This window comes from Arvicanthis niloticus, chromosome 20 (assembly GCF_011762505.2).
Source record: "Arvicanthis niloticus isolate mArvNil1 chromosome 20, mArvNil1.pat.X, whole genome shotgun sequence".
Lineage (NCBI taxonomy): Eukaryota > Metazoa > Chordata > Mammalia > Rodentia > Muridae > Arvicanthis > Arvicanthis niloticus.
Genome location: NC_047677.1, coordinates 17026619 through 17053020, shown reverse-complemented (window position 1 = coordinate 17053020; position 26402 = coordinate 17026619). Strand labels below are relative to the sequence as shown.

Here is a 26402-nt window from a genome sequence, read left to right as displayed (position 1 = left end):
AGTGCTCACATTTAGCAAAGAATGAACTCAGTATTTTTCTCTTTCTTTATTGTTATTTCTTTTTGTCTCACAATATAGCCCAGGGTGGCTTAGAACTTGCTAAGGAGCCCACTCTGGCCTGAAGTTAGCAATCCTCCTGCCTTCACATCCTGAGTGCGGGAACTATAGGCACACACCATTACACCCGGCACATAATGGTATTTATTTGAACACGGGAACACCCATTGTTCCTGATGACATATGTTGATGTCAGAACAACTCAGATTACTATTTTAGGACCATTTTTACTATGGTACAATTCCAAAGCCACAAATGTAAATTCCTGTTCTTAACCACCACTGTGTCTTCTCTAGATTCATTTTATTGTGCATGGGAAATTACAAATGTAGCTGTCAGATTATTTACCTAATATATTTTTGCATTAGAAAAAAATAAACCACTACAAGATTGCTGTAGACTGATAATTCGCATTTGTGCTTAAAACACTCAATTTTCTACAAAGTTTTTAATTGCTACTCATTCCAAATTATAAAGGACACAGCACAACTTTGCAGCTCACATCTGCTGATGGGTAGAACACAGAGAAAAAAGCAACGTAAACAATGTATTTACTCATGAATGTTACTATAAAAAACAGAGACAGCCGTAAAATTAGATGTGAAAATGGCTAAAAGCTTCTAAGACGCATGACCTGTGCGCTCACACACCACCTCAATGCATTACCCGGTGCTTCTGAGTGGGGAGCCCAGAGGGAATCTACAGTGACAGACTCTCCTCTGCCTTTCCGTCTCCTCGTGCGTGCAGGAGACTACCCCAGTGCTTTCAGAGGTTATGCACTTAGAAAAGGAACATCTACTTCACAAGAAGGGGACAGCTCCATAGGCCATCCTCAGTATCAAGAATATTCATTTCTATACAGAAACATATTTACTAAAGCTATGTGTATTTTACCTATGGTACTGTGCCTGCAGCAGCCTTAAAATCTAAATGTCCGGGGGGGAGGGGGGGGAGGAGACAACAACAAAATCTTCTAGTAATGATGAAGCTGGGGTGGAGGAGGGTCTATCCACTTTAGGCAACAATTGAAGCTGACATTAAAGACACACACACACACACACACACACACACACACCGACAACAGGAGGCAGAGAGTGAGTGCTGTTACGTAGTAACTGTTCTACTAGTTACTGAAAAAGCTTCCCAGATGTCCTAGTCTCTGTGAGTATGCAACTCGTTTAATTCTGGAGTAGCCATTTTTAAAAGTATATAAAAGTACAGAAAGCAATTTCAAATGTTCTTTTCAAATTTTAATAGCTGAGTGTTAAGGTTTGGATATGAAGTGTCAGGCTTCCCCCAACAGAGACTCCTGTGTTGGGGAGTTGGCACCCAGCTGGCAGTGCTCTTAGGGGGCTCTGGAAACTTCCTCTGGTGAGACCAAGCTGCAGAATGTTATTGGGCACAGGTAGATCCTAGAGGGTATTTTGGCCTTGGCATCCTGCTCGGGTCCCCTCCCTGCCATGGCCACTGACATGAGGAAGCTTCTCTGCCACACAATCCTGTGGCCAGAAGTTCTGTTCCAGTTCACAGTGCCAAATGACCATCGACTCAGTTAAAATCATGAGTAAAAATATATATATTTCGAGGGCTGGAGAGATGACTCAGTGGTTAAGAGCACTCGATTCCCAGCACCCACATGGTGACTCACAACCATCTTTAACTCCCATTCTAGGGAACCCAATGCCCTCTTCTGACCCTCACTGGTACCACATATGTAAGTGGGTGCACTAACATACATGCAGGCAAAATACCCATAAAAATAAAAAACCCAAAAAACAAAAAATCCCTCCCTTATGCTGCTTATATCAGAAATTTTGGTCACACGGATGAAAAGCAAACCTATATGCTGTATTTAAGAGTTAACATATTGGCAGGGTGGTGGTGGCGCACGCCTTTAATCCCAGCACTTGGGAGGCAGAGGCAGGCGGATTTCTGAGTTCGAGCCCAGCCTGGTCTACAGAGTAAGTTCCAGGACAGCCAGGGCTACACAGAGAAACCCTGTCTTGGAAAACAAAACAAAACAAAACAAAAAACCAAACAACAACAACAACAAAAAGTTAACATATTCAAGTGACTTATTGCAATTTATACCAATATGCTAGTGAAAGCACAGCCAGCATCTGTACACGAATATATAATATATTCACACATCAAGTTAATTAACTACGAGAATTAAGTTTTCAGTTAAAATCATATTGGAGTAAACTACAGTTAGCTGCAATTGTAATCTACCTATATAACATTTAAATGTAAGCAAGAAAGTACTCATAATTGCCAACCATATACTGATGAGGGGTTACTACCCCAAATATAGAGAGATTTCAAACAGATCAATAGCAAGAAAACAAGTGAGTAATGAAAACAGACAAAGGACCATAGCGGCCATTTTTAAAATGGAGACATAACCAGTAGGTAGATGAAAAAAATGTTCATCATCAGTAATCAGAGAAACCTAAATTAAAATCTCAATGAAGAAGCACTTCATCTCTGTTAGAACAGCCCTTTGTTTATCAAAAAGACAAGAAACCAATGAGCCTTGGTAAAGATGGAGACAGTAACTCATGCATGCCCATTGTGGAAGGGGGTGTACATCAGCACAGGATTCCATGAAGCACAGCATGGAGGTCCTCAAGTTGGACCCCAGAACTGTCATGCGATCTAGCAAGGCTATTTCAGGGTTTGTACTAAAGGAAATGATGACATGTATACTCCTATGCTCACAGCAGGATTACGTACATTGGCTAAAGTATGGACTCATCTTAAGTGTCTATCAACCAGGACGTGTAAAAAGAAAAGCTAGTAAGACAGGCAGTCGGGGCGGAGGCAGAAAAATTACAAACCTGGAGCCTCTCTGATCTAAGTAGTAAGTTCCTGGCCAGCCAGGGCTACCTAGTGAAATCCCCATATAACCACTCCTTCAAACAAAAGAAGAGAAGAAAATGTACATATGCAGAGTAGAAAACAATGAAACCTTAAAAAAATGTCATTTGTGACAGCACAGATTAACCTAGAGGATAAACTGCGTTAGATGGGATAAGCCTGGACCACAAAGACAAGCACTGTGCGATCTCAGTGTGGGACTGAAAACTGCACGCATATTAGCCGGGTTCTCTAGAGGAACAAAACACAGCAAATACATCTAGAACACATAGCTGAGATGTATTATTTATTATATGTGTTTACTAGAATGGTTTACAGGCTGTGGTCAAGCTAGTGTAACAGTGGTTGTCTACAACGAGGAGCCCAGCATCCAGCAGCTGTTTATCCCACCAGACTCGATGTCACAACTGCAGTACACACCAGAATCCCAAAGGAGCAGGTCCCAGTGCCGGTGGAGGAGTGGACTTGCTACAGGAGCAGGGCAAGCAGGCAGAGAGCAAGTGTCCTTCAAACAGTCACCACTAGAAGGTGTGGGCCAGATTCAAGGTGGATCTTATCACCTCAAATAATTTAGTCAAGAAAAATGCCCAGTAGATACTACCTTTATTTTAACTATGAAAGAAAAAACCCTAAGGTCTTACAATTGCTAATACATAGTCTCATTCTAAATTTCACTGTCTAAACTATTGTCCATTGTTCACTTCAAATATGAATTTTATAGAGAAATATCTGTTTCTCCAACCAGATGCAGAGTCTCCTTAAACCCGTGAATATGAAGTGTAATTTAGAGGCCAGAGGAGACAGTCTACTCTGTATCTGTTTACGACACACACAGCACATCCTCTGTCAAATACAAGGTTGAAGAGAGGGATTATATATCGTTTCTAACAGTGGATCCTCAACATTTAGGGACTTAAATTGAACCTGGCAAAAGTCCTGGTGACAGCTTTCCGGATTCTGCCCAGCGATTTGAATTCTAGTCATAAAACACAAAGCTCACACCTGTTATGGCACAGATGACCGTTTCCTTGGTAATTAGGACAGATTCTAGTTCTGCTCCCCCGTATCACCCCTTTCGTAAACCCTAACCTGAGTGGTGTTCCCAGTGTGAGTAAGCGTGACTGAGCTTACAGGTCAGTGGAGGCCCCCTAGAGGAAAGGACAGACATGATGACTAGATGACTGACTTCCCAGTATCATCACAAAATCAATTAATTCACATTTAGTCTTTTTATTGAAAGTTAAAAAAAATAATTATAGTATATATTATAGTAAGAACTCAGAAAAAGCAGATCTTGTAGAAAATAAGCTAACATCAGAATGTTATATGCTACACTGCTTTTGAGTTTTCGCATCCTCTGAATGCAAACAAGCGCTATTTTACCGAAGACCCTTTCATTTGCAGAAACCATGAAGCATCCATGCAGTGCTCTCCTTAAGGGGCCAGCTGAGGTGTTACTCAGGGAGAGCAGACAGCTTACAGAGCTTAGGAGGGCAGAGCGGATGGAGTGAGGTGTAGCATGCACAAGTCTCCGAGCACCCAGTGAAGCAGGCTCCCACAGACAGCTGGAGGGCTCTGGTGCCCACACCACGGCGCCAGCAGCGTGTGAGAATGATGCTGGAGAGACATCCGTGGCTGTTTCAGAACATCTATGTACTAATGTTAATATGCCATTTTTCTCTGTGGTTAATTATAATATTCCCATATCAATGCTGAGAAGGATACCAAGTTCACAGTGAAGGATTATATTTCCAGATTCCTTTTTTCCCCAAAAGACACTGCAGTACAACCAGCCACTTGCATGCAGGCAGACATGTAGCCAGTAGATGTTTAAAAGGATTCTCATAAAACCTGTTTAGGTTTTAGAGACTAGAAGGATACATTTCCTAAAATTTATAGTAGTATAGTTTCTTGAGAAAGTATTTAAAAAATGTAACCCTGTCAGGGCTCTCTAGAGTCACAAAACTTACGGAATGAATCTCTTCTCAATCTCTAAACACGCATGCATGCACGCATGCGCGCACACGCACATTTTCTGTTTCAAACTGTATCTATTACATATATGTTCCTTTACTCTCTGAGTCTTATCATTACCACTGTGATACTAAAGGTACGGCCCAGATTAAAGGTGTGCCTCAAGATCTACATTAAAGGGTTTGTGGATCCAGATCAAAACCCTGTGTCTTCCTGCTTTGGTACCTGGTCCCAGTGGGAACCCTCTGCATTTCTGGACTGTAGTTCATTCCATATATCGTCAAGCTGACAACAGAGAATAGCCATAACAAACGTCCATTTATCTACCTGTGTATAATTTAAATGCTCAGCCTAAGGGAGAGCCCGTGGTGCGCTGTCTTACCTCAGGAGCAAACATGGTCTCATAGGTGGGATTGTACTGAACTTCTCTGACAGCAGGGTCGAGGTGAACTCCAGTCTCCAGATCTTCCTAAAAGAAAGGCAAGCGAGCGTCACACATTTGCTGTATTTAGGAGCAGCGTCAGCACTGTAGACACCCAACACTGACTTCACAATTACTACTGTAGTATCACAGCGGTAATAATTATAAGAATCAGAGAGTAAAAGAACATATATATATATGTATATATATACATATATGTATGTATATATATATATATGATATATACCATTTTAGGCATAAAAATATATAATTTCCTTTTTCAATATACTAACTTTATTAACTAAATAAGTTAACACTGCCCAAACGCTTCACATAAGAAGTTCTAGCTTCTTCACACCATCACTGTGTGTCAGATGCCAACACCCGGGGCACTCGCTAGTAACACACTATCCTCTGAAGCCTGGGGATCAGGTAGACTATGTTCACACCCCTTCCTAACCTCCATTTCTATGTCTCATCTCAGTCCCATAGCAGAACACCTGCTGTGGCCCCTCCTCCTGCTTCACCTCTACCTCATGGGGGCTCTGTTGAACTTGCTGGGAGATCCAGCTCTTCTCCAGTGCTCCCTCTCAGTTCCCCTTCTCCAGTGCTCCCTCTCAGCTCCCCACCTCCAGTGAGTGCTCCCCCTCAGCTCCCCTCCTCCAGTGAGTGCTCCCCCTCAGCTCCCCTCCTCCAGTGAGTGCTCCCTCTCAGCTCCCCTCCTCCAGTGAGTGTTCCCCCTCAGCTCCCCTCCTCCAGTGAGTGCTCCCTCTCAGCTCCCCTTCTCCAGTGAGTGCTCCCTCTCAGCTCCCCACCTCCAGTGAGTGTTCCCCCTCAGCTCCCCTCCTCCAGTGAGTGCTCCCTCTCAGCTCCCCTTCTCCAGTGAGTGCTCCCTCTCAGCTCCCCACCTCCAGTGAGTGCTCCCTCTCAGCTCCCCTCCTCCAGTGAGTGCTCCCCCTCAGCTCCCCACCTCCAGTGAGTGCTCCCCCTCAGCTCCCCTCCTCCAGTGCTCCCTCTTAGCTCCCCTTCCTGTCCAGTGTACCCTCTCAGCCCTCACTGCTAACCCATCCTCATTCCGTCTTGTTAGCCCTCAATATCTAGAGAGGCCTTGTACCCAGGACCCACAGTGGCTGCTAGAGAGGGACTCAGGAACACTCCCTACCAGGCATCCCACAGTCACCACACTCTCCTAAAACCCAGAAAATAAGGCAAGTCAGGTGAATTCCAGTAGGCCTGGCTCGTAAGTACATGGTCTCCTTCCCTTGCAGCTCTTACTAGTCTTTCTTTGTTCTGTATACTTGTTGTGTTGATCATTATATGCCACCATCAACGCCTAGGTTCACAATCATTCCAAACCCAGATGAGTAGACACAGAGTAAAAACACAATCAAAACCAGCCAGGAAAATATGTCTGCGCCAGAAACCAGCAACAGCACCACACAGGCCTAAGAAATTCGATATTGCTGAAGCACAAGACAAGAACGCCAGAACAGCTCTTAGGGATATGTTTGAGGTCCTTAAAAAGGAAATTAAATCCACTAGTATATAAAAATACAAGCAAATAGTGAATGAAACGAAGAAAACAGGTGAAGACATGAAAGTAGAAATATAATCACTAAGGAAAACCTTGATGGAGGTAAAACTGGAAATGGAAAATTTAGGAAGTCAAACACAAACCTCAGAGGTAGGTAAGCCTCACCAACGGAAGACAGGAGATGGGAGCATCTCAGTTACTGAAGACGAGAAAAAAAAGGGACACCTTGGTCAGAGAAAATGTTAAATTAAAAAAAAAAAAATCCAGGCACAAAACTTCCAGGAAATCTGGAACACTGAAAGACTAAATTATGAATAATAGGAACAGAGGGAAGAAAAGAAACCCAGGTCAGAGGCACAGGCAATCTTTTCAACAAAACCAGAGAAAATTCCCTTAAGCTGAAGGAGGAGGTACCTATTAAGTCATTCAAAGCATACAGAATACCAGATAGACTGGACCAGATAAGAAACTCCCCAAGACACGTAGTAATCCATTTTCTTTTTAGGAGGCTACAATTACTCTGATACCTAAACCACATAAAGACCTAACAAAGAAAGGAATTAACAGACTAATTTCTCCTATGAACACATGCAAAAATTCTCAATAAAGTACTTGCAAACCAAGTATAAGAACATATACCATGATTAAGTAGGCTTCATCCCAGAGATGCAAGATGGTTCAACACATGTAAATCAATAGATGTGATTTACCACATAAACAGACTGGAAGACAAAAGCTGCATCATCTCATTCAGTGCGGAAAAGGCCTTTGACAAAGTCCAACATCCACTCATGACCAAAGTCCTGGAGAGATTAGGGAGGCAAGGGACATGCCTCAACGTAATAAAGACAATTTACAGCCAGCCCATAGCCAACATCAACCTAAATGGAGAGAAACTCAGAGCAATTCCACTAACATCAGGAATAAGACAAGGCTGTGAACCATCTAAACCTGTTCAATCCAGTGCTGAAGTCTTAGCTAGAGCGGTGAGACAACTGAAGCAGATCAAGGGACAGGAAGGGAAGAAGTCAATGTGCCTTTAGTTGCAGATAATATAATTGCATACGTAAGTGACTAAAAAATGTATGAGGAAATTTCTTTAGCTGATAAATGCTTTCAGCAAAGTAGCAAGATGTAAAATTAGCACAAAAACCAGTCAGCCCTTCTGTGTACAAATGACACAGACCGGGAAACAATACCTTTCACAATAGCCTCAGTAAAAATCTTGGGGTAACTCTAACCTAGCCAGTGAACATACAATAAAATTTTAAGACATTTAAGATTCAGAGAATGGAAAGACCCCATACTCATGGGGCAGTAGCACTAATATAGTAAAAAATGGCCATCCGACCAGAAGCAATCTACAGGTTCAAGGGACTCCCCATCAAAATTCCAACAATTCTTCACAGAAATTGACAACTTCAGCTCAAAATAACCCAGGATAGCTAAAAACAATTATGAATAATAAAAGAACTGTTGGAGGTGTCACCATCCTTGATTTCAAATCATACTACAGAGCTATAGTATTAAAAACAGCACTGACAGAAACACAGAAACATGTCGATCAACGTAACCAAACTGAATACCAAGACACCTGTCCACACTTGTTTGTTTGTTTTAATAAAGAAGCCAGAAATACACACTTGGGAGGGAGGGGGAGAGGCAGCATCTTCAACAACTGGTCAAACTGGATGGCTGCTGGCACACGAATATAAATAAATCCATACGCATCATCCTGCACAAAACTGGACTCCAAATTGATCAAAGACTTCAATGTAAGACCAGACCCACTGAAGCTGATAGAAGAAAAAGCAGGGAACAGAACACCATCAGCACAAGCACTAAGAACAACAATTGATAAATGGGACTTTATAAAACTGAAAAGCTTCTGAATGGCTGGGGCATCCTCAACAGCAGCAGCCTACAAACTGGGAAGAGATTCTTACCAACCACACATCTGATAGAGGGCATCAAGGAAACAAATAACCTGATTAAAAATGGGGGTACAGAGAATCCTCAAAAGAGGAAACACAAATGGGTAAGACATACTTAAAGAAATATCCTTAGTCATCGGGGAAATGCAAATCAAAACTACTCTGAGATTTTATCTTACACCAGCCAGAATGGCCAAGATCAATACAACAAATAGCTCTTGCTGGCAATATGAATACTTACTCATTGCTGGTGCGAGTGCAAACACCATAGCAATCGGTGTGGTGGTTCCTTGGGAGGCTGGGGATCTATCTACTCAAGGTCCAGCAGTACCACTCCTGGACATATATTCCCAGGACTCTACAACCTATTACAGAGACCCCTGCTCAACCATGTTAATTGCTGCTCTCTATTTATAATAACCAGAAATTGGGAACAGACTAAATGACTGATAATAGATAAATGAATTTTAAAAAAAATGGTACATTTACACAATAGAATATTACTCAGCTGTCAAAAAGGTAAAACCATGAAATTCACAGGTAAATGGATGTAGCTATAAATAAAAATAGAGACATCTCTAGCTTCCAAATGAAGCCTCCAGTGCCAGGAATGAGTCACATCTAATCAAGCTGTTGGTGAAACGGGCCTCATGGAAACCTCCACACAACTATCATTGCCAAGGTTATTTACTGGTTGTTCTCCACAAACAGATGGTAAGGCCCTACTGCTAAAGACAACACCTACATAACTCACTGGACAGGGAGAAGTCAAAGCTGGTGCCAAGAAGAGCTTTCACTACTAATGACTAACATTCATGGTACTGAGAGGAGCAGTGCATGCTACCAGTGGAGAAAGGTCCATGCCAGTCTAGCCATGAACCCTTCCATTTACAATGGTGACCTGTCTGATCCAACTGTGAAACAGTGGCACACACGCTGAGGTGTAACCAACCACACTATCTGCCGGGTATTAAGGCCCTCTCTGAGATGGCATCCATGCCTGACACTGCTTGGATGGTCAAGAACCTGAGACTAGATAGGCCATGGACCTGAAATACTGTTCTGCTATGCTCATGGGTCAGTGTCTTGCTTGGCCATCATCAGAGATGCTTTCTTTGGGAGTAGATGGGAACAAATAGAGACCCACAGCTGCACAGAGAGTGGGAGACCTTGGAACACTCAATCCTAAATGGGACGTCTTCATAAAATCCCTCCCCTCAGGGCTCAGGGCATTCTGAGGAAGTGTATGTAGAAAGACAGAGATAGTAAGAGCCAGTGAGGATGGAGAACATCAAGGAAATAAGGCCTTAGACACAACAGGACTGATACACATGTGAACTCATAAAGACCTGGCAGTGTGCACAGGGCCTGCAAAGTCGACGGCAGATGAGGTCCCGGTGCTGAGGGGAGATATGGACGTAAGCACCCATCTCTACCAAGACGGTATTTCCAACTGACAACCACCTACACAGAAAACACAGTTTTATCCAATGGAATCTCACTAGGCATACAAACCAGTCTTAAGGGCAGGCACCATGCCCCACAGAATGAACTCAATAGCATTTTTGAAGGTCCCTTGTCTCATAATGCTTTGTCTGGGCTTTTTAAAAACAAAAACAAAAACAAAAACAAAAACAAAACAAAAAAAACCCTTACAGGTCTTATTGTATATATTGTTTCTGATCTTATTTTTATGAGATTTCTGTGTGTGTAAAGGTGTGTCTCTAGGTCTGTATGTTTCCTGTGCTTTTTCCGCCCTTTCCTGATTGCTTTGTCTTATTCTGTCTTGTTTTTATATTATTCTTATTATTTTATCTCATGCTACTATTGTTGTTGTTGCTATTATTATTATTTTAGATGTCTGTTCTCTATGAGACAGTGTGGATTTCAGTGGGTTGAGAAGATCTGAGGACCACACACCTCATTGCTGCCATATTACACTAATGGATGCTTTTTACAAAAACAAACACTGCCTCCCGCACTGTGGCTGCCCCGCAACATGGGCATCCTGCACTGCGGCTGCCCCGCATCACGGCCATCCCGAACTGTTACTGCCCCTTCTCTCAGGCATCCCACACTGTGACTGCCCCGCATCGAGGGCCTCTCGCACTGTGACTGCCCCACATCATGGGCATCCTGCACTGTTACTGCCCCTTATCTCGAGCATTGCCTTTGCAATGTGATAAGTCACTTTCTCATTTCCCTTGACCCATTCCCTCCTCTCGCTCCAGGAAAGAAAACAGTCTTTTTCAGCCTGAAGTCTTATTGAATGTTTTATTTTTCACAGAATTTGTGGTATATTATTTATTGCACATGGCTTTTACATTTTATACCCTTACTGCCTTGCAGAATGCTGGGCAGGCAGCACATGTCAATAAGTATTTGTTAAATTAGAAAGATGAAGGAGAATGTGAATCTACAGAAGCTATGCAGAGTAAGGCTGACTGACAGCACTGGATTTGGCACAACCTCTGCCAGAGTGATCCTAGCACTGAGATGGACCACGGAAGCCAGACACAGACAGCACTGAGATGGACCACGGAAGCCAGACACAGACAGCACTGATGTGCATGAGGATGTGTAAAACCGCACAGCAAGAGTTCAAAAAAAAAAAGGAAAAAAAAGAAAAAAGAAAAGAAAACACGCCCCCCAGCCCCCACCAAACACACAACAATAAAACCTCAGGGGAGGAGGTGTCAGTTGGAAGGAGCTCCAGAACACATTGATTTTCTTCCCCTTTAAGAAAAATTTGGACCAAAAACAGTCCTAGTACTAGAGGGAGAGAGGTGGCAAGGACCACAGGACAACAGGAGAAAGGCAGTGGGCAGCGGCCAGCACACTTCTGGAATCCCACCACCAGGGACGCTGGGTGGAAGGATTATGAGTTCAGGCCAAGGAAAAAGAATGAGGGGATAACCATTGTCAGGGGACAGAACCCAGGACCCAGGTGGAAGCACTGGTGTCTTCTGAAGAGGGCTCTTAGAGATAACAATGTATGGATAATGGTGAGATGCCGGTGTGCAGTTAGGGTGGTAAGACAGGTACAACAGCAACCGTTCAGCAGATGTTGGCCCTGGGCCTGCCCGGTGTCAGGCACTGTCCTGGGCCTATAGAAATAGACAAAGCTGCCTGCCTTTAAGGAACTCAGCAACAGTGCGGGGGCAGTAGACAAACAGTGTATGGGACCTTTGGGGTGGGAGGCAGACTGCAACTTCAGTTTCACTTCCCACCACTTGCTCATGTTTTTGTCATTTGGAGAAAGAGTCTCACACTGGCCCAGAACTTGCCAACAGGCTAGGGCGGCCAACCAGTGAGCCCCAGGGGTCCTCCTGTCTTTCCTTCCCCAGCCCTGTGCTTGATTTTAAGTGCTTACCACTATACCTGGCTTCTCTGTATTTATGGGGGGCCTTTTCCCACCCTTTCATGTGATCTTCCCATCATTCCTGTGAGTTAAGTTCTAAGCAAGATTAAGTCACTCATGCCAGTGAACTAATGCTGACAGAACTAATGATAACAGGGTGTGGCAGTGTGAATGTAATTGGCCTCCACAGACCCAGAGAGTGGCACTATTAGGAGGTATGACCTTGTTGGAGGAAGTGTGTCGCTGTGGGGGTGGGCTTGGAGGTTTTCTATGCGCAGTGTGACACGTGGTCCCCTTCTGCTGTCTGTGGATCAACATGGAGAACTCTCAGCTCCTCTAGCACCATGAATGCCTGGACATGGTCATGTTCCCACCATGATAATGGACTGAACCTCTGAACCTGTAAGCCACCCCAAGTGAATGCTGTCCTTCATAAGAGCTGCCTTGGTCATTATCTCCTCACAGCAATGGAAGCCCTAACTGAGGCACAGGGAAGAGTTTAAAGCAAGCCTGTGACAGAGCAGCCTCATGGCTCAGAGGGAGAAAAAGCCTGATGACCTGAGTCTGACCCTAAGAAGCTGTGAGGTAGGAGAACCATTCCCCACAGTTGTCCTGTAACTTCTAAATGTGCACAACCTGTGCAACAAATATACACAACAAACACAAACAGCAAAAAAGGTAAATAAAAACAACAACAACAATAATAGAAACGAGACCAAAGTAGGAAATCAGCTCCCACTTAAAAACAAATTGCTGCACACGAACTGGGTGTGTTAGTCAGGGTTCTTAGCTGCAAGTGACAGAAGTCTTCACAGATAGATGAAACAGACTGAATTCTTATGAGTTTCTTTTAGAGTTTCCAGGAAGGTTAGGGATGCAGCTTTGAGAAGCGGGCAGATGGAATCATAATCCAGAGCCAATCAAATTACAGGACCAATCCCGTGTGCATGACACTTTGTGACTGACCGTCACTACTGAACAGCTGTTGCTGTCATGGCGTGTTGGAACTGCTGGTCTGAGAGACTATGCGGTGGCCACCACTGCCACACCACTACCACACCACTACCACACCACTGCCACCCAAAATCCTCATTCCTCGCTTTGCTGTGGATGAGCTCACACAGGGCAGGAAGTTCAGGTGGCCCTTGAGAACTTGTTTGGAAGTTCTCGATGCTACCCTTCTGTCCTTGATCCAAGACGGGTCTATTCTGGGATGGTCCCTCCCAGTGCACAGCTTTGAGAAGGGCAGATGCCTAGCCAGTCAGATCAGCAGAATCAACCCAGGCAATCAATGGAGTAACAATGTAACAATGTAACAATGTAACAACGTTGCAGAGCACTGTCGATTAATAGAGGAAGAGGGGGAGGGGGCGCTCATATGGGTACCTCTGACTAAGCCCTTATCAAAGTGCTGGCCAGAAAGGGAGCCTGGTGGATGGGAAACTAGAGTTTCACTTTCTGATGGTGGATGTTGAGAGGGGACACTCTTTACAGCAAGACTCTCAGGGGAGGGAGCTGAAAAGCTAGGAGAACTAAGGATAAAATCATTTAATACCTGTGCTGATTTATGTCAACTTGACACAAGCTAATGTCATCAAAGAGAAGGAAGCCTCAGTTGAGCTAATGCCTCCAGAGGATCAGGCTGTAAGGCATTTTCTTAATTAGGGATCAATGGGGAAGGCCCCGCCCATTATGGGTGGCGCCATTCCTGGGTGGGTAGTCCTGGGTGCTGTACGAAAGCAGGCTGAGCAAGCCAAAGAACAAGCCAGTAAGCAGCACCCCTCCATGGCCTCTGCATCAGCTCCTGCCTCCAGGCTCCTGCCCTGTGTGAGTTCCTGCCTTCACTGTTCTTTGTAATGAATTGTTTATAGAACTGTGAGCAAAATAAACCCTTTCCTCCCAAAGTTGCTTTTGGTCCTGTGTATCAAAGCTAACATTGGAGCCTTGACACAATGTCAAACTCATTACTGTAAAGGAAAAGACATTGCATAAGCTGAACAAAACCAAAACTAAATACTATTACCTCTTAATAGTCAAACCCTAGAAGCCACTACCTCAAAGAATCTAATGCTGCATCCTATCTCCTCAGTGCACTTTATATGGCAGAGATGTTAGCAGCACTGGTAATTAAGTGATTGGATGGGTGATGAAGTAGAAGAATACAAATTTGGATATGTGAATCTCCGAGGTAGGCCCTTAATAAATATAAAAGAAAGAAGTAATTTAACAGAAGTTCATGAATATAAGAAATCTCACCCAAAAAGAAATCAAAGTTATGCCGGGCAGTGGTGGCGCACTCCTGTAATCCCAGCACTTGGGAGGCAGAGGCAGGCGGATTTCTGAGTTTGAGGCCAGCCTGGTCTACAGAGTGAGTTCCAGGACAGCCAGGGCTACACAGAGAAACCCTGTCTCAAAAAAAAAAAAAAAAAAAAAAAAAAAAAAAAAAAAAAAAAAAAAAAAAAAAATCCAAGTTATGCTACAGATGTAAGAAGCAGAATTTGCATTTTACTCAAGGTGGCTATGCCAGACACAGAATTCACTGGGAGAAAGTAACAGTCACTGTCTGAAATGACTGTTTTTAATTTAATTTATTTATTTAAACTTACTATAGAGTAAGTTAATAAATATTTTTTGTTGTTATTTGAGAGCTGCCTATGCCTCCCGAGTGAGCCAGTATGCAGGCATACATAATTCTTGCAATCCTGTAAGGCTTCTCAGACCCTTTGTTTTGTCTTTGTCTGGCTGTAAAGTCCAGGCTGACCCTTAGCTCAGGATCCTGCTACCTTGGCTTCAGGTGTGGGAATTACAGATGCATGCCATGATACCTAGCCCATCGTAACATACGGTAGTGATTTCTAATGTGCAAATCAGACAATTTTGTATAAAAGTTCAACAACAACAACACAATGTGCAATCATTACTCTGAACTTCCCATCCACATGCCAAAGAAATCTATCTGCTGCTAAAGAAACTCAGCACAATTCTAAGTGGAAAATGAAAAGAAATCCACAAATTTATTTCATAGGAAAAACAACAAAGCCTATAAGCTGCCAAGAGAGGGAGAGAGAGAGAGAGAGAGAGAGAGAGAGAGAGAGAGAGAAATTACTTTCAAGGAAAACTAGATTCAGTAGAAAAAGACAGTCCCTTATCAGTAACAACTGAGTAAGACAAAATATCTTAAGTTAATAAACTAAGCCCAGTAAAATATCCCTCAAGAGCGAGCATTTGAAAACAAATGCTGTGGAGACAAACTAGAAGTGTAATCACCAGCCGCCCTATTAAAGGACAGCCTAAAGAAAGCACCGTGACAGAAAGCAGGCATCTGCGCAGAAAGATGCAAGAAAGCCCGACATTCATGTCTGTCTTGTGTGTGCGTGTGCACACATTCCAAACAACACTATCCTAAAAAGGTGGGGACGGGAGTGGGACTGAGGTAGGGCTTGCACTGCTTAGAAGCTGAAGGCATTGAGTGACGGAGACATATGGTTTCTAAGGTAACCGCGTCAGGAAACTGAGTGCATCATTTGTACATGACAGCAGATAAGAGAACACTGACTAAAAAGAAAAACTCTAGAAGCACGGGTGTCTGACATGCTTTCTGCCTTTGGTCTGCTATACCTATAGCAGGACATTTACAGTCTTATATGTATAAAAGCATACTTTAAAAACTGTATGGCTCACCTTGCTGGTTTTATATTATCTTCTTTATTTCTTTGTTTAATGTATACGTATGTACATATTATTATTATTATTATTGGCAGAGGATGTAACTCAGGTGTTTCCTTAGCTCATTGTTTCCTCAGCATACACAAACTCTATAATCTCAGCACTTGGGAACAGAGGTTCAAGGTCATCCTTGGCTTCCTAGTGAGTGTGTGGTCAGTCTGGGATACCTGAAGTCCTGTCTGCAAACAAACAACCCAAAATATCTTGTCCTTGACTTTGGCTCAAAGGCAAGTTTATAGTTATATGTAAATCTTATCTTTTTGTGTCTAGTTTTTAATGTAGATTCATTAAGTTCAGGGACTGTTGTGTCACGGGACCTGGGTTACTGAGTGTTATTTTGTGGTCTGGCAGAGGGGTTGGCAAACTCCAGAATACAGGCAAAATTTAGCCCAGATGGTATTTTGTACTAATAATAATGGTATTTACAGTTTTCAAGTGTTGATTAAAAAGAAATGAACATCAACCAAAAAGACTTGACGGGATCTGAGGCCAGCGGTGTAAGGAACTTGGAATCTGGTCCTTTATTGATGTTCGCTAATCTCCACGTGCACGGTCAGTTGTTTTTTAAACCTTTAACTCTCTCTCTCTCTCTCTCTCTCTCTCTCTCTCTCTCTCTCTCTCTCTGTGTGTGCGTGCGTGTGTGTGTGTGTGGGGGGGAGGGGGGTAGGTGCATGTGCACACATCTGTGGTTGATGTCAAGTGTCTTTCTCCGTCATTCGTCACTTTCCTTCTGAGACAGGTTTCTCGCCGACCCTGGAGCTCACTGACTCAGCTATCCTGGTGAGTTGGGGAGCCAAGGAGTAAGTTGTCCACTGACCTCCACACGGGTGCTATGATCTGTATCCCTAGCCCCCCCCCCCAAAAAAAAGGGGGCAATAGGGCATACATTTATTTTTGGCCAAATACTCTCCTCAGTCACAAGAAAATCAGTCAAATAGACACATGTATTTGCATGCTTCATAACTCTTTCCTTGATAACCTTTACTACATAGGCTCTGTTCTCCTCTGGTGCACACTGCTCATCACCTGTGACAGAACCCACACAGCTGGGGAATCCGGCCCAGCTCTGAATAAACCTCTGGTATCTTAAAGCTTGATTCCACCTCATTTTCTTTTCTTACTGAACTATTCCTTAGAGACTGAAGTAAACAAGCTTGCAAGACAGCTTCTTCCCAGTCAGTGCCTGCTCAACTCCAAATCTGACTCTCAATGTCCACACTTGGTCAAGACCTTTGCTTTTAGTTTTCTTTTGTGTACAAGGCATTGGAGATAGAACACTCTCTGGGCTCCAGAATCAAACTTGGAAATGTGGTTTAAGTGATGCCCCTGGGCTATGACAAAGAGAAACAGATACAGAAGAAACAAGGGTCCTAGGGCTGGAGGACCACAGGTTTGGATCTATGAGGGAGACAAGGGAATCTTGAGAAGAAAACTATTATACTTGTAGGGCTTTATAGATCCTTCAGCATGGGAGGATGGCAGGCCTCACAAGCTGTATAAAGAATGTAGTGCTTATCTAATAGACAACATAATGCTTTTGGACGGGGATGTGACACAAGTTCTGACTTGAGAAATGAACAATCTCGATGTACTGTGTAGGAAAGACGTGGGTATGTGGCAGGAAGAAAGAAGTACACAGAAAGCTATTCTTGTTTTAAAAGAAATGAGAATCCGAACTAAACAGTGGCAACCGAAGAAGAAAGAGACATTTGATAAACATCACTCGGTCACAGTGGGAAAAGTAGCTGTCACTCAAAAGCAAAGGCTGGAGAAGTCAAGCAAAATTCCCAGGGGAAAGAGGGGTGCTAGGAAGGCTGTGCTAAGGAAAACAGAGAGGAAGAAAGTGAGTTGGGGAAAAAAAAATCAAAACCAACCAAACACACACACACACACACACACACACACACACACACACACACACGGGATGTACCAGCTGAACACCTAACTAGGTTCGGGGGCTGAGGAAAAGAACAATGGTGAGCCTTCTGTTTTGTGGCTTGGGCTAATGTACAGGATATAGGACAATCAAAATGGGGAATACGAACATGCAGTAGAAACAAAGATACTGCAGCTTTTAATGCACCATACAAAAGGGGCCTGAGAGCCAACCTGAATGAGATTTTTTAAATTAAGATTTAAGCTGGAGTTTAAGAGTTTAAGTTTAGGTTTACTAGGACAGCTGGCATTTAATCAGTATGCACTTGTAACAGCCAAATTTGAAGTTTTGAAAACTGGTAGCTAAACGTACTTGAAAGATGAGTAATGATGGGCTCTGAGCTCTTAAGCTCAGCGTATCCAAGGGGGCCATGTGGCTAAGTGCTGGAGGGAGCTATGAATAATACTGAAATCTTGATTCATGCTTATGTTATCCTCTTCACGGTGGTCACCTGTGAGCCACCCCAAGTATATACTGCAGTTAAAAACATGTGAGAATACGTGGAGGGAAACTTGAAATAACCTGGACCTGGGAAACCTAGTGCTGATGGGGCTGGCAGAGGAACAGGGAACCCAGAGACTGAGGATAACTCAGTAGACGTTGCAGAAAAAAAAAAAAAAAAATGAATAGAGAAAAGGGAATTATAACAGAGCTATTTGATGCAGAGACTTTACTCAGATGACAGAACCACCTCATGACTGCAAAAGGCCTAGGACAGCATTTCTGCCAAGTAGTTAATCAAGAAGCCGAGGCTAGACTGCACTGAGCTGGGGCAGGGGGCGGGGGAGCCTGTGACAAAATTGGGAATAATGCAGAGCACTGAAAGTTGAGATGTCGAAGGAACACACTGACAAGGCTGCTGAAAAGTCCTAGGATGAGCTCTGTTTTGTTCTAAAGATAAACTTCCCAGTGTTCTTTCATGCCAGAAGATGTCCTTATAAAAAAGTTAAATTTCGTAAATGGCTCATCAAACCTGTACATGACTTAAGACACAAAACCCAGGGAGATCTTAGTTAGAAATCTTTGTAGTTTCCCTCTTCACACTCTTCAAGCTGATCACTCACACAAGGCTTAACTACAGATGGATGCTCTCAAAGGGCTCGAGACACACCAGCCTCACTCAGCACACCAAGTCTTCTCCTAAGTTTGGAAACTCTTGGATTTAGCTTAAGTGGCCTCTTTCCTTGAACCGGCTTTTTTTTTTTTTTTTTTTTTTTGAAGAGAGCACTTGTCTGAGTGATCTACAACAAACAAACAAACAAAACCCCCAAACTTCTACATTATTCTTTATCGAAGTTATTTTTCCCCTCCCAGTGCTCAATCCAATCTATACTTTATTTGTCCACATTTAATTGGTTGCTTCACCGACTATTATGATTCCACTACACACTATAATAGCAAAGATGTTCTGGGTTTGTTGGCCCTTGTGGCTTTAATCCTGTTGTTACTGTAAAATGATACATGCTCCATAGAGAACTATGTAGCTGGGTTTTCCCCTTTATCAGCTTCCTTGGTCCGGTTTGTGCTTGCTACTTCCTAAAATTTATGTCCTTTTCCCACAGAGAATCACAATATCAACACATATCGCCCTTTCACTCGATATTAGGCTCTGTGCTATAACCTTTACCATATAATTTCACTAAATCGTTACAATAACCTCCGATAAATATGTTTTTATACAGCTACCTTCATTGCACAACTGTACAAAAGAACGTTCCAAGTGGTGAAGCCAGAATTCGTGACGAGATCCTCAAAAACCCAAACAGTGCCTGGCCATGGCTCACTTCTAGTGAAGGCACAAATTCTACTTTGAAAGTCTCGATCCAATATTATCTACGTTCGGAACTTACATCTGCTCTAAGAAGGCTACATCCTAGTCTACAAATCCAAACTTTCCTCCTCTTTTGAACTACTTTTATCCGACTGAGACACGAAGGACACGGTGTAGTGGAGAGCTGCTCCGTACTTCCAATCGTCAAGGGGGATGTAGGAAGAGATGTAAAAGCTAGTTACTTATTTCTCAAGCGCCGAGGTAGACCCGCATCTAACCGGAGACGATCTGAAAGCAATGCCTGAACTCATCAGTGTCCAAAACACTTACCTTAACTGCCACCTCCGGAGCCGAGTCCACCGCCACGGTCAGAGAGGACTTGGCTGAAGGCGATTTGGTTAAGTGCATGAGAGAGTCCGCGGCTGGCAGCGGACACCGACTGCCCTCACTGTCCGAGTCCGATTCGGACCCCGAACCCGAGCCATAAGAAGCAGCTAGAGCTGCAATCGCAGCCGACATGACTGCAACAGATACTCTCTGCTATGGCCAGGCCAGGGCGGAAGAAGAAGCGTCTCCCAGGTCCTGACAGATTGTCATGGAACACGTTATTTACCTCCTTTGGAAACAAATCATTTATAACTTCTCAAAAAAAAACCTTAATTATTATTTCGATAACTGTATCCGAACTTGAGATTCACAAACATTTATCTAAAGACGCACAAGGGATTACAACTATTTGTAACTTTCAGGACCTCGTTGATTAAAGACCCAGTCCTGAGAAGTGTTTGAAGCCTCGAGGTCCTTCACTCCCGGCGTACAGCGCGGCGAGGAGCTCGCGGCACCATGGGAAATGTAGTTTGGAGCGAGGAGGCGGAGCCGGGCAGAGAGGTCTGCCTTCGACCCCGCCCCCAAAAGGATGCTTCATTCAATTGGATGTCATCTTCCCTCATTCCCTAGCCCGGCACCGTTCTCCCCGGCCCCCTCCCCCAAAGTGCGGATTGGGCAATACCACAGAGCCTCGGGACAGGGGGAAGCGCCGTCCTCTTGCCCACGGACCGGTAAGTGGGTGGATGCTCACTCTCGCACCACGCCGCCGTACGCCCTGCAAGGGTTCGAGGGGAGAGTGCGAATCCTAAGTTCAGAGACCCGGGACCCGTCTGGGGCAGCTCCGGAGGAAGGTCGTGAGGCCAGGCGGAGAGCGCCCCGCGGCTCCCCCTGCTGCAGGCGCGGGTCCCCGCGCCCGGTTGTGGAGCGTCGCGCGGGGAGGGGGCGGCGCAGGGCAGCGGCGGCTCGCGGTGTTGTTCGCTCGCGCGTCGGGCGCACCGCGGCTCGGGCGAGCAGTGGGCGCCCCCGGCGGCATTCCCGGCGGCCCGGCGCCTCAGCCAGTGCCCGGCGCGGCTTCCATCCCGCAGCCGGACGCTCCCGAGGGGCTCCTGGTGGCGTCCCTGCGCCGAGCTGGACCGGCGGCAGCCGCCGAAGCATGTAGAAGGGGTACGGCGCGAGCCCCCCACGGTTTCGCGGTGAGCACGAGTCTCTCAGGATTTTGTCCTTTTTTTTTTCTTCCCGGGGTCCTGACGGGGGAACTGTTCGCCACCGGCCGGCCGAGAGGGGCGTGTAGACGAGCCCCGGTCTGCAGCGGCGGCGGCGGCGGCGATGGATGGGCGCGCCGCCCCCGCCCCCATCCCGGGCTCCCCCGCGCCCGCCGCCCAGCAGCCCGGGCTGCGCGTGGAGGACGGGGCGCGGGATCTCGGGCGCGGGGACCGGCCCGTGGCTGCTCCGGGTGCAGCAGCGGCGGCTCTCACCTGCGGCGCGGGGTTCGGGGCTCCGATCCCGCCGCTCCGCCCTCGTGCCTCGGCGCCGGCGAAGGCTGCAGCCAGTCGCCGAGCCCCCGGCTCGTCCGGCGTGCCAGCGGCTCTGAAAAGCGAGCTCTGGCCGCCGGTCTTTGCGTTTGCGCCGCGGCTCCCTCTGCACGACAATGGTAAAGCGAGTGCGGGCATCCCTTTATATTCCCGTTTGGAAGAGAAGGCAGAGAGGGTGCCGGTTCTTCTGATGCCTGGGAATGGGGAGGTTCCTCGGGCAGAGTTAGGGAGACGCTCGCTGGGCTCTGATGTCGGCAGGACTCGCCCATTGTGCCACCCAGATAATTATTCAACTATGCAGCATCCATTGCACCTTTCCCATTTTTCTTTTCCCCTAGCTACAGCATGCCCCCTAGCTTCCGTACTCTGACACCTTCTCTTGCACTTGCGGATGATGAGCTAGAATTAATGGTCAAAAGAAAGCTCATCCGATCCGAACATTCACGACCTGCCCTGTGACTGACTAATTAATACCTCGCTAGAAGAGGTATTTTTTAATTCGACTCATTCTGACCTTATCCTTTACTATACAAAATGTGCTCGAGATTCTGTTTACATTTTTTCTTGATGTTCACAGTAGCTAAGTCTTTATGTTCAGTAATAGCTGTGATTAGTTTACTAGTTGTTCAGTTGTACAAACATCCATTGACATTTGTAAATTTTAATTGGTAAACTTTCGTTTTTCTAATTGTTGGGAGCGGCATAACACAATTACAGATGCAGTCCCATTTGGAATTCACGAGAATAGTTTATCCTTGATCTAAGTTTCTGTTAGGGAAAGTATTTTTATTTATTTTGAATATTTGAATAAAGTATCTAATACAAAATTTTCCGTTTTTAATAAGAAAAGTTTTGTACTTTGTATTTGTAGAATATTTGAATATTTGATTACTAATCATCTTTCATTTGAATGAAAGGAAGGATTTGATATGAGAGGAGAATCTTAACTCCCTAACTTAATTTGGATTTAATTTTCACTTAGCTATTTTTCAGTATATTTTATTGTTGGCTATAGTTTTTTTTTTCTTAACTTATCTACATGGATGAATAGGTCCATTTTTGAATACCTTAAGGATGGAATATATTTTGAAAACTTAAGAAACAAACATAGCTACTTAGTTTTTAAATGATATCATTTAAGAACAACATATTAGCCGCTAGAAACATCTTTTCCTTTGTACTGGCTTTTCTCTCTTTATGTGTTTAAGCTTGTTTTGTTAACCATTTTGATACGAACAGAATTGCACACAGACAATGCAAGAGTGCATTGATCATTTAATTTGTAACCGGCATACATATAAGTTGATAGTGTAGAATCATTTATTTGACTAGGAAAGACCTTGCAGTTTACAAAATGGACATCCTTCTTGCCTTGATTTCCTAACGTGTAAATGGAAACAATGCTCTTATGCCACAGATAGTATGCATTAAACTAGAGAAGATATTTTCGCAGCACTTTTAAACTAACGTTAAGCATTTTAATTGATGGATCATGAAGATGCTTCAGTATGCCTTTCCACAGCACCTGGGAATGGCTGGTTTACCTTTGAGTTCGCTTTGGCCAGACGGCTTTAGCTTGAATTTATTTCTCATTTTTTAATTTTAGACTTAATGCCTACATATAGTAATTATATAGTTAATACTGATGAATACAATTGGTAACAAGTAGAATATTGAGTTAAATTTGTGAAAAGTCTAGAAAATGTTGAAGATCTCTTAATTTAAAAATTTTCGTTAATAGATTTATAACTGATCACGTGTAAGATACACTGTAGGTCAGCTTTTATCTCTTGGGTTTCTAAATGGCCATATATTGAGAGACAGAGCATTGGTATAGTATAATATCAATTTTTTGCTTAATTTTAAGAATAATTTAAAATATCTTTTCCAAAAGCTTGATCTTCAGTAGAGAGTATATTTGGTTTCTTAGTAAGAGATTAACTCCTTTACTTTCAAAGCAAAAACTACTATTGAAAGAGCATGTTATTACAGGCTTTACTACAGTATTAGACTTTTGGTTATTTTGTGGGAGGAAGTCATATAGCTGAAAAGTCTCTACAAGTGGGTTTATAATTCATTGATTAGCTGATTTTTTAAAGAATCATCTTGAGTATATTTTATCATGTTTTCTTAAATATAAAGAGCTAAAATTTAACCTTTTTTGTTTTTGTTTTTAATTGTGTAAAGAAAATGTCTGGTTTTTCTTGAGCTCTGTGAAGACAGGAACTATCCTGTGGCTTACTGTCACAAATCCAAAGATGGTGGCATTGCCTTGAATAAATAGCAAAGGGTTCATCTGTGTGCCGCAAACAAGAGGAGTGAAGAAGGAGTGGGTCCGAAGGCAAGATGCAGCAAACATTTTATTTAGTAGAGCAGCTTCGTCTCTAAAGAGAAAGCTCTGTTTGGATTGTTTTTAGAACCTCTGCTTTTAATCCTTTCACCGCACGTTACTGAGCTAGCCTGGGACAGTGAAGGAAGGAGACGTTGGCAGCCTAAATGGAAGGACATTAATGTAGACATGAATGCTTCTGTTTCCAAAGTTATCTTTCTTTGTGACGTCACTTTTCCAGTGAGATCTTAATAAAAACGATGTATTTAAATGAAGTCTTGTGCTTGTTTGTGTAACAGGTTTTAAAAATAACTCACCTCAAGGTAGAACTTTGTAAAATTAAGAATTGTGGTTTATTTATTTACTATATGCAGACTATAGTTTTAAATTTCTCTGTCTCTCTGTCTCTCTCTCTCTCTCTCTCTCTTTCCTTCTTAATGCTGGGAATAAAATACAGGGCCTTGTGTGTGCCATACACTCTACCACTATATTTTCTGCCCTTAACTTTGAATATTGAATTTTTATAAGTTGGTGGTCTTAACTTATTTATTACATTTGAAAATCATATCATGCTGTATGACTTTGCAGTAGTTCTTTTTCTCATTGCTGAGATAGAATTTTAAAAAATTTAATGAAAAGTGCTTACAGGAAGAATGATTCAGTTTACTTAGTGTTTGAAGGGATACTGTCCATCAAAGGGTCGGGGCGGGGCATAGTGGCAAGACCATGAGGCAACTGACTGCAAACATCTGCAGTTAGGAATGAGAGAGATAAATGCTTTATTTAAATGTTTTATTTAGCCAGGATCTGGTGTATAGAATGGAGTCATCAGCATTCAGGGTGGCCTCAGTTATCTGGAAACCTTCAGAGGGCTGTCTCCTGGGTGGTTCTACATCCACTGGAGTTTCCAGTGAAGACTAACCACCATAGACTTAGAACTTATTTTCTCAGAAACTATATACTTCATGATTAGACTCAGCCTACTAAAAACCTATTTAATCCATAATATACTTTCTAATTTCTGCCTATGTATTTGTCAGAGACTTTTTCCTTTTAGTTGTACTTACAAAAAGAGTGTTCTAAACTTTTCTTATGTCTCCTTTTGGAAGCAAGGTGTTTGGTTCTTATGTTGTTGTGAATTTTAACAGTTTTTAAAATAAGCTCTCAGCACAAGTAAATGGTATTATAATAGTATGGTAGCTTCAATTGGGTGTGGCAGGATTGGAGGCAGGTGAAAAATGAATTATAAATGCTTCAAGGAGAGAGGCGTTTTGGATGTCTGTCCTTCCACCCCCATTTTTATGTTCCAGTGCCTGATTTTTAGCTTAAGCTAAGTGGGTTTTGGGTGGATGCAGTTGGTACAGAATAGCAGGCGAGTTCTGCTAGGAGAACATGTTGTGAGAAAATGACTCATGAAACAGCTGTTTGTCACTTATGTTGGAGGTTTTTAATGGACTTATCGGAGATTGATGATATTCAGAGACGGCATATAACATGTTCTTCTAAAAGGAAAGGAAGTACTATTAAATGTTTGCTTTAAATGCAGATCACTTCATAGGATCTCTTACATTTATTTTAGCAAATCGGTACCATTGGTACCAAGTCTCATTAGGATTTTATGGAAGAATAAATGAAGTTAGCTGAATCGAAAAAGATAGATCTTTCTGCTAAGATCACGTCTCCTTCCAGATTTTGAGATAGAGTTTCATGGACCTCAGGGTAGCTTCAGTCCTGCTTTTTAGCTGAGGATAACCCTGAAGACGGCGTTTTCTTTTCTCCACTTCTAAGGTGTTGGAATTAAAGGTGTAAGCTTGACTCCTTTTATTTCTCCATAATAATCATTGAGTTTTGAGATACCTCACAGATTTGAGAACATACTTTTCCTTTAGTTCTGAATATTCAAAAAATTTCTTTTGAGACTTTTGAAGTATAGTATTCAATCTCCTAATATTTTGGTATTGTCTGTTATCCTCTGAGAATATGCATCGTATAGTTCCTGATCATTTTTCACCAATGTATTTCATGACCTGAAATGTAGTCTGTCTTAGTGAATGGTCCATGCGAAGTAGAGAAGAATATAGTCTGTTTTGGGATTAAAGTACTTTATACCTGTCATTTAGATCTAGTTGGTTGATGGTGTTCTTCAGTTTAACTACATCTTTCTTTTCTGCCTATTGGATCTGTTAATACTAATGAGGAATTTTGAAGCCTCCAACTGTGTGAGTGTATGCAGCTGCTTCTTGCCATTTTGTCAAGTCTTACCACACATATTTTGATGTTCTATTCTGAAGAATGTGTACATTAAAAGAGATTGTTGTATTGTTTTAGTTAAGGTCCCTTTTTCTTATTATAGTATATTTTTACATTCCATACATTAATTCCCTGTGTGCAGAAGTTTCCATTGTTAAAACTGGCTACTGCAAACATTTTTTTTTCCATATCATTAATTGCCTTCATAAGAAATTTTTTTTGTTTTTTTTTTGAGTTTCTTTTTTTTATATATATATATTTTTTTTATTAGATCTTTCATTTACACTTCAGATGCCATCCCCTTTCCCCATTCCCCCCCTTAGAAAACCCCTATCCCATGCCCCCTTTTCCTTTTTGCATTTATACATTT

General features: G+C 43.1%; 2 protein-coding genes across 5 annotated transcripts in view; one reads left to right on the top strand and one right to left on the bottom strand.

Annotated features, from left to right (window-relative positions):
• Cdc40 (cell division cycle 40) overlaps positions 1-20217 on the bottom strand; it is a 49104-nt gene extending 28887 nt beyond the window's left edge. Inside the window, exons 1-2 of the mRNA XM_034524713.2 lie at positions 19925-20217; positions 5294-5380 (exon numbers count right to left, since the gene is read on the bottom strand). Coding sequence (XP_034380604.1) covers positions 5294-5380; positions 19925-20113 — 276 coding nt within the window. The 5' untranslated portion in view covers positions 20114-20217. The remainder of the gene's footprint in view (positions 1-5293; positions 5381-19924) is intronic.
• A 318-nt stretch (positions 20218-20535) lies between these two features.
• The window catches only part of Wasf1 (WASP family member 1), a 48098-nt gene continuing 42231 nt past the window's right edge, over positions 20536-26402 (top strand). For 2 of the 4 annotated variants that reach the window (XM_076916982.1, XM_034524837.2), the window contains exon 1: positions 20536-20652. The gene's annotated coding sequence lies outside the window, so the exon portion shown is untranslated. Of the gene's footprint in view, positions 20653-20977; positions 21115-26402 lie in introns of those variants that run through there. The other 2 variants (XM_034524836.2, XM_034524840.2) reach the window with 1 other exon arrangement.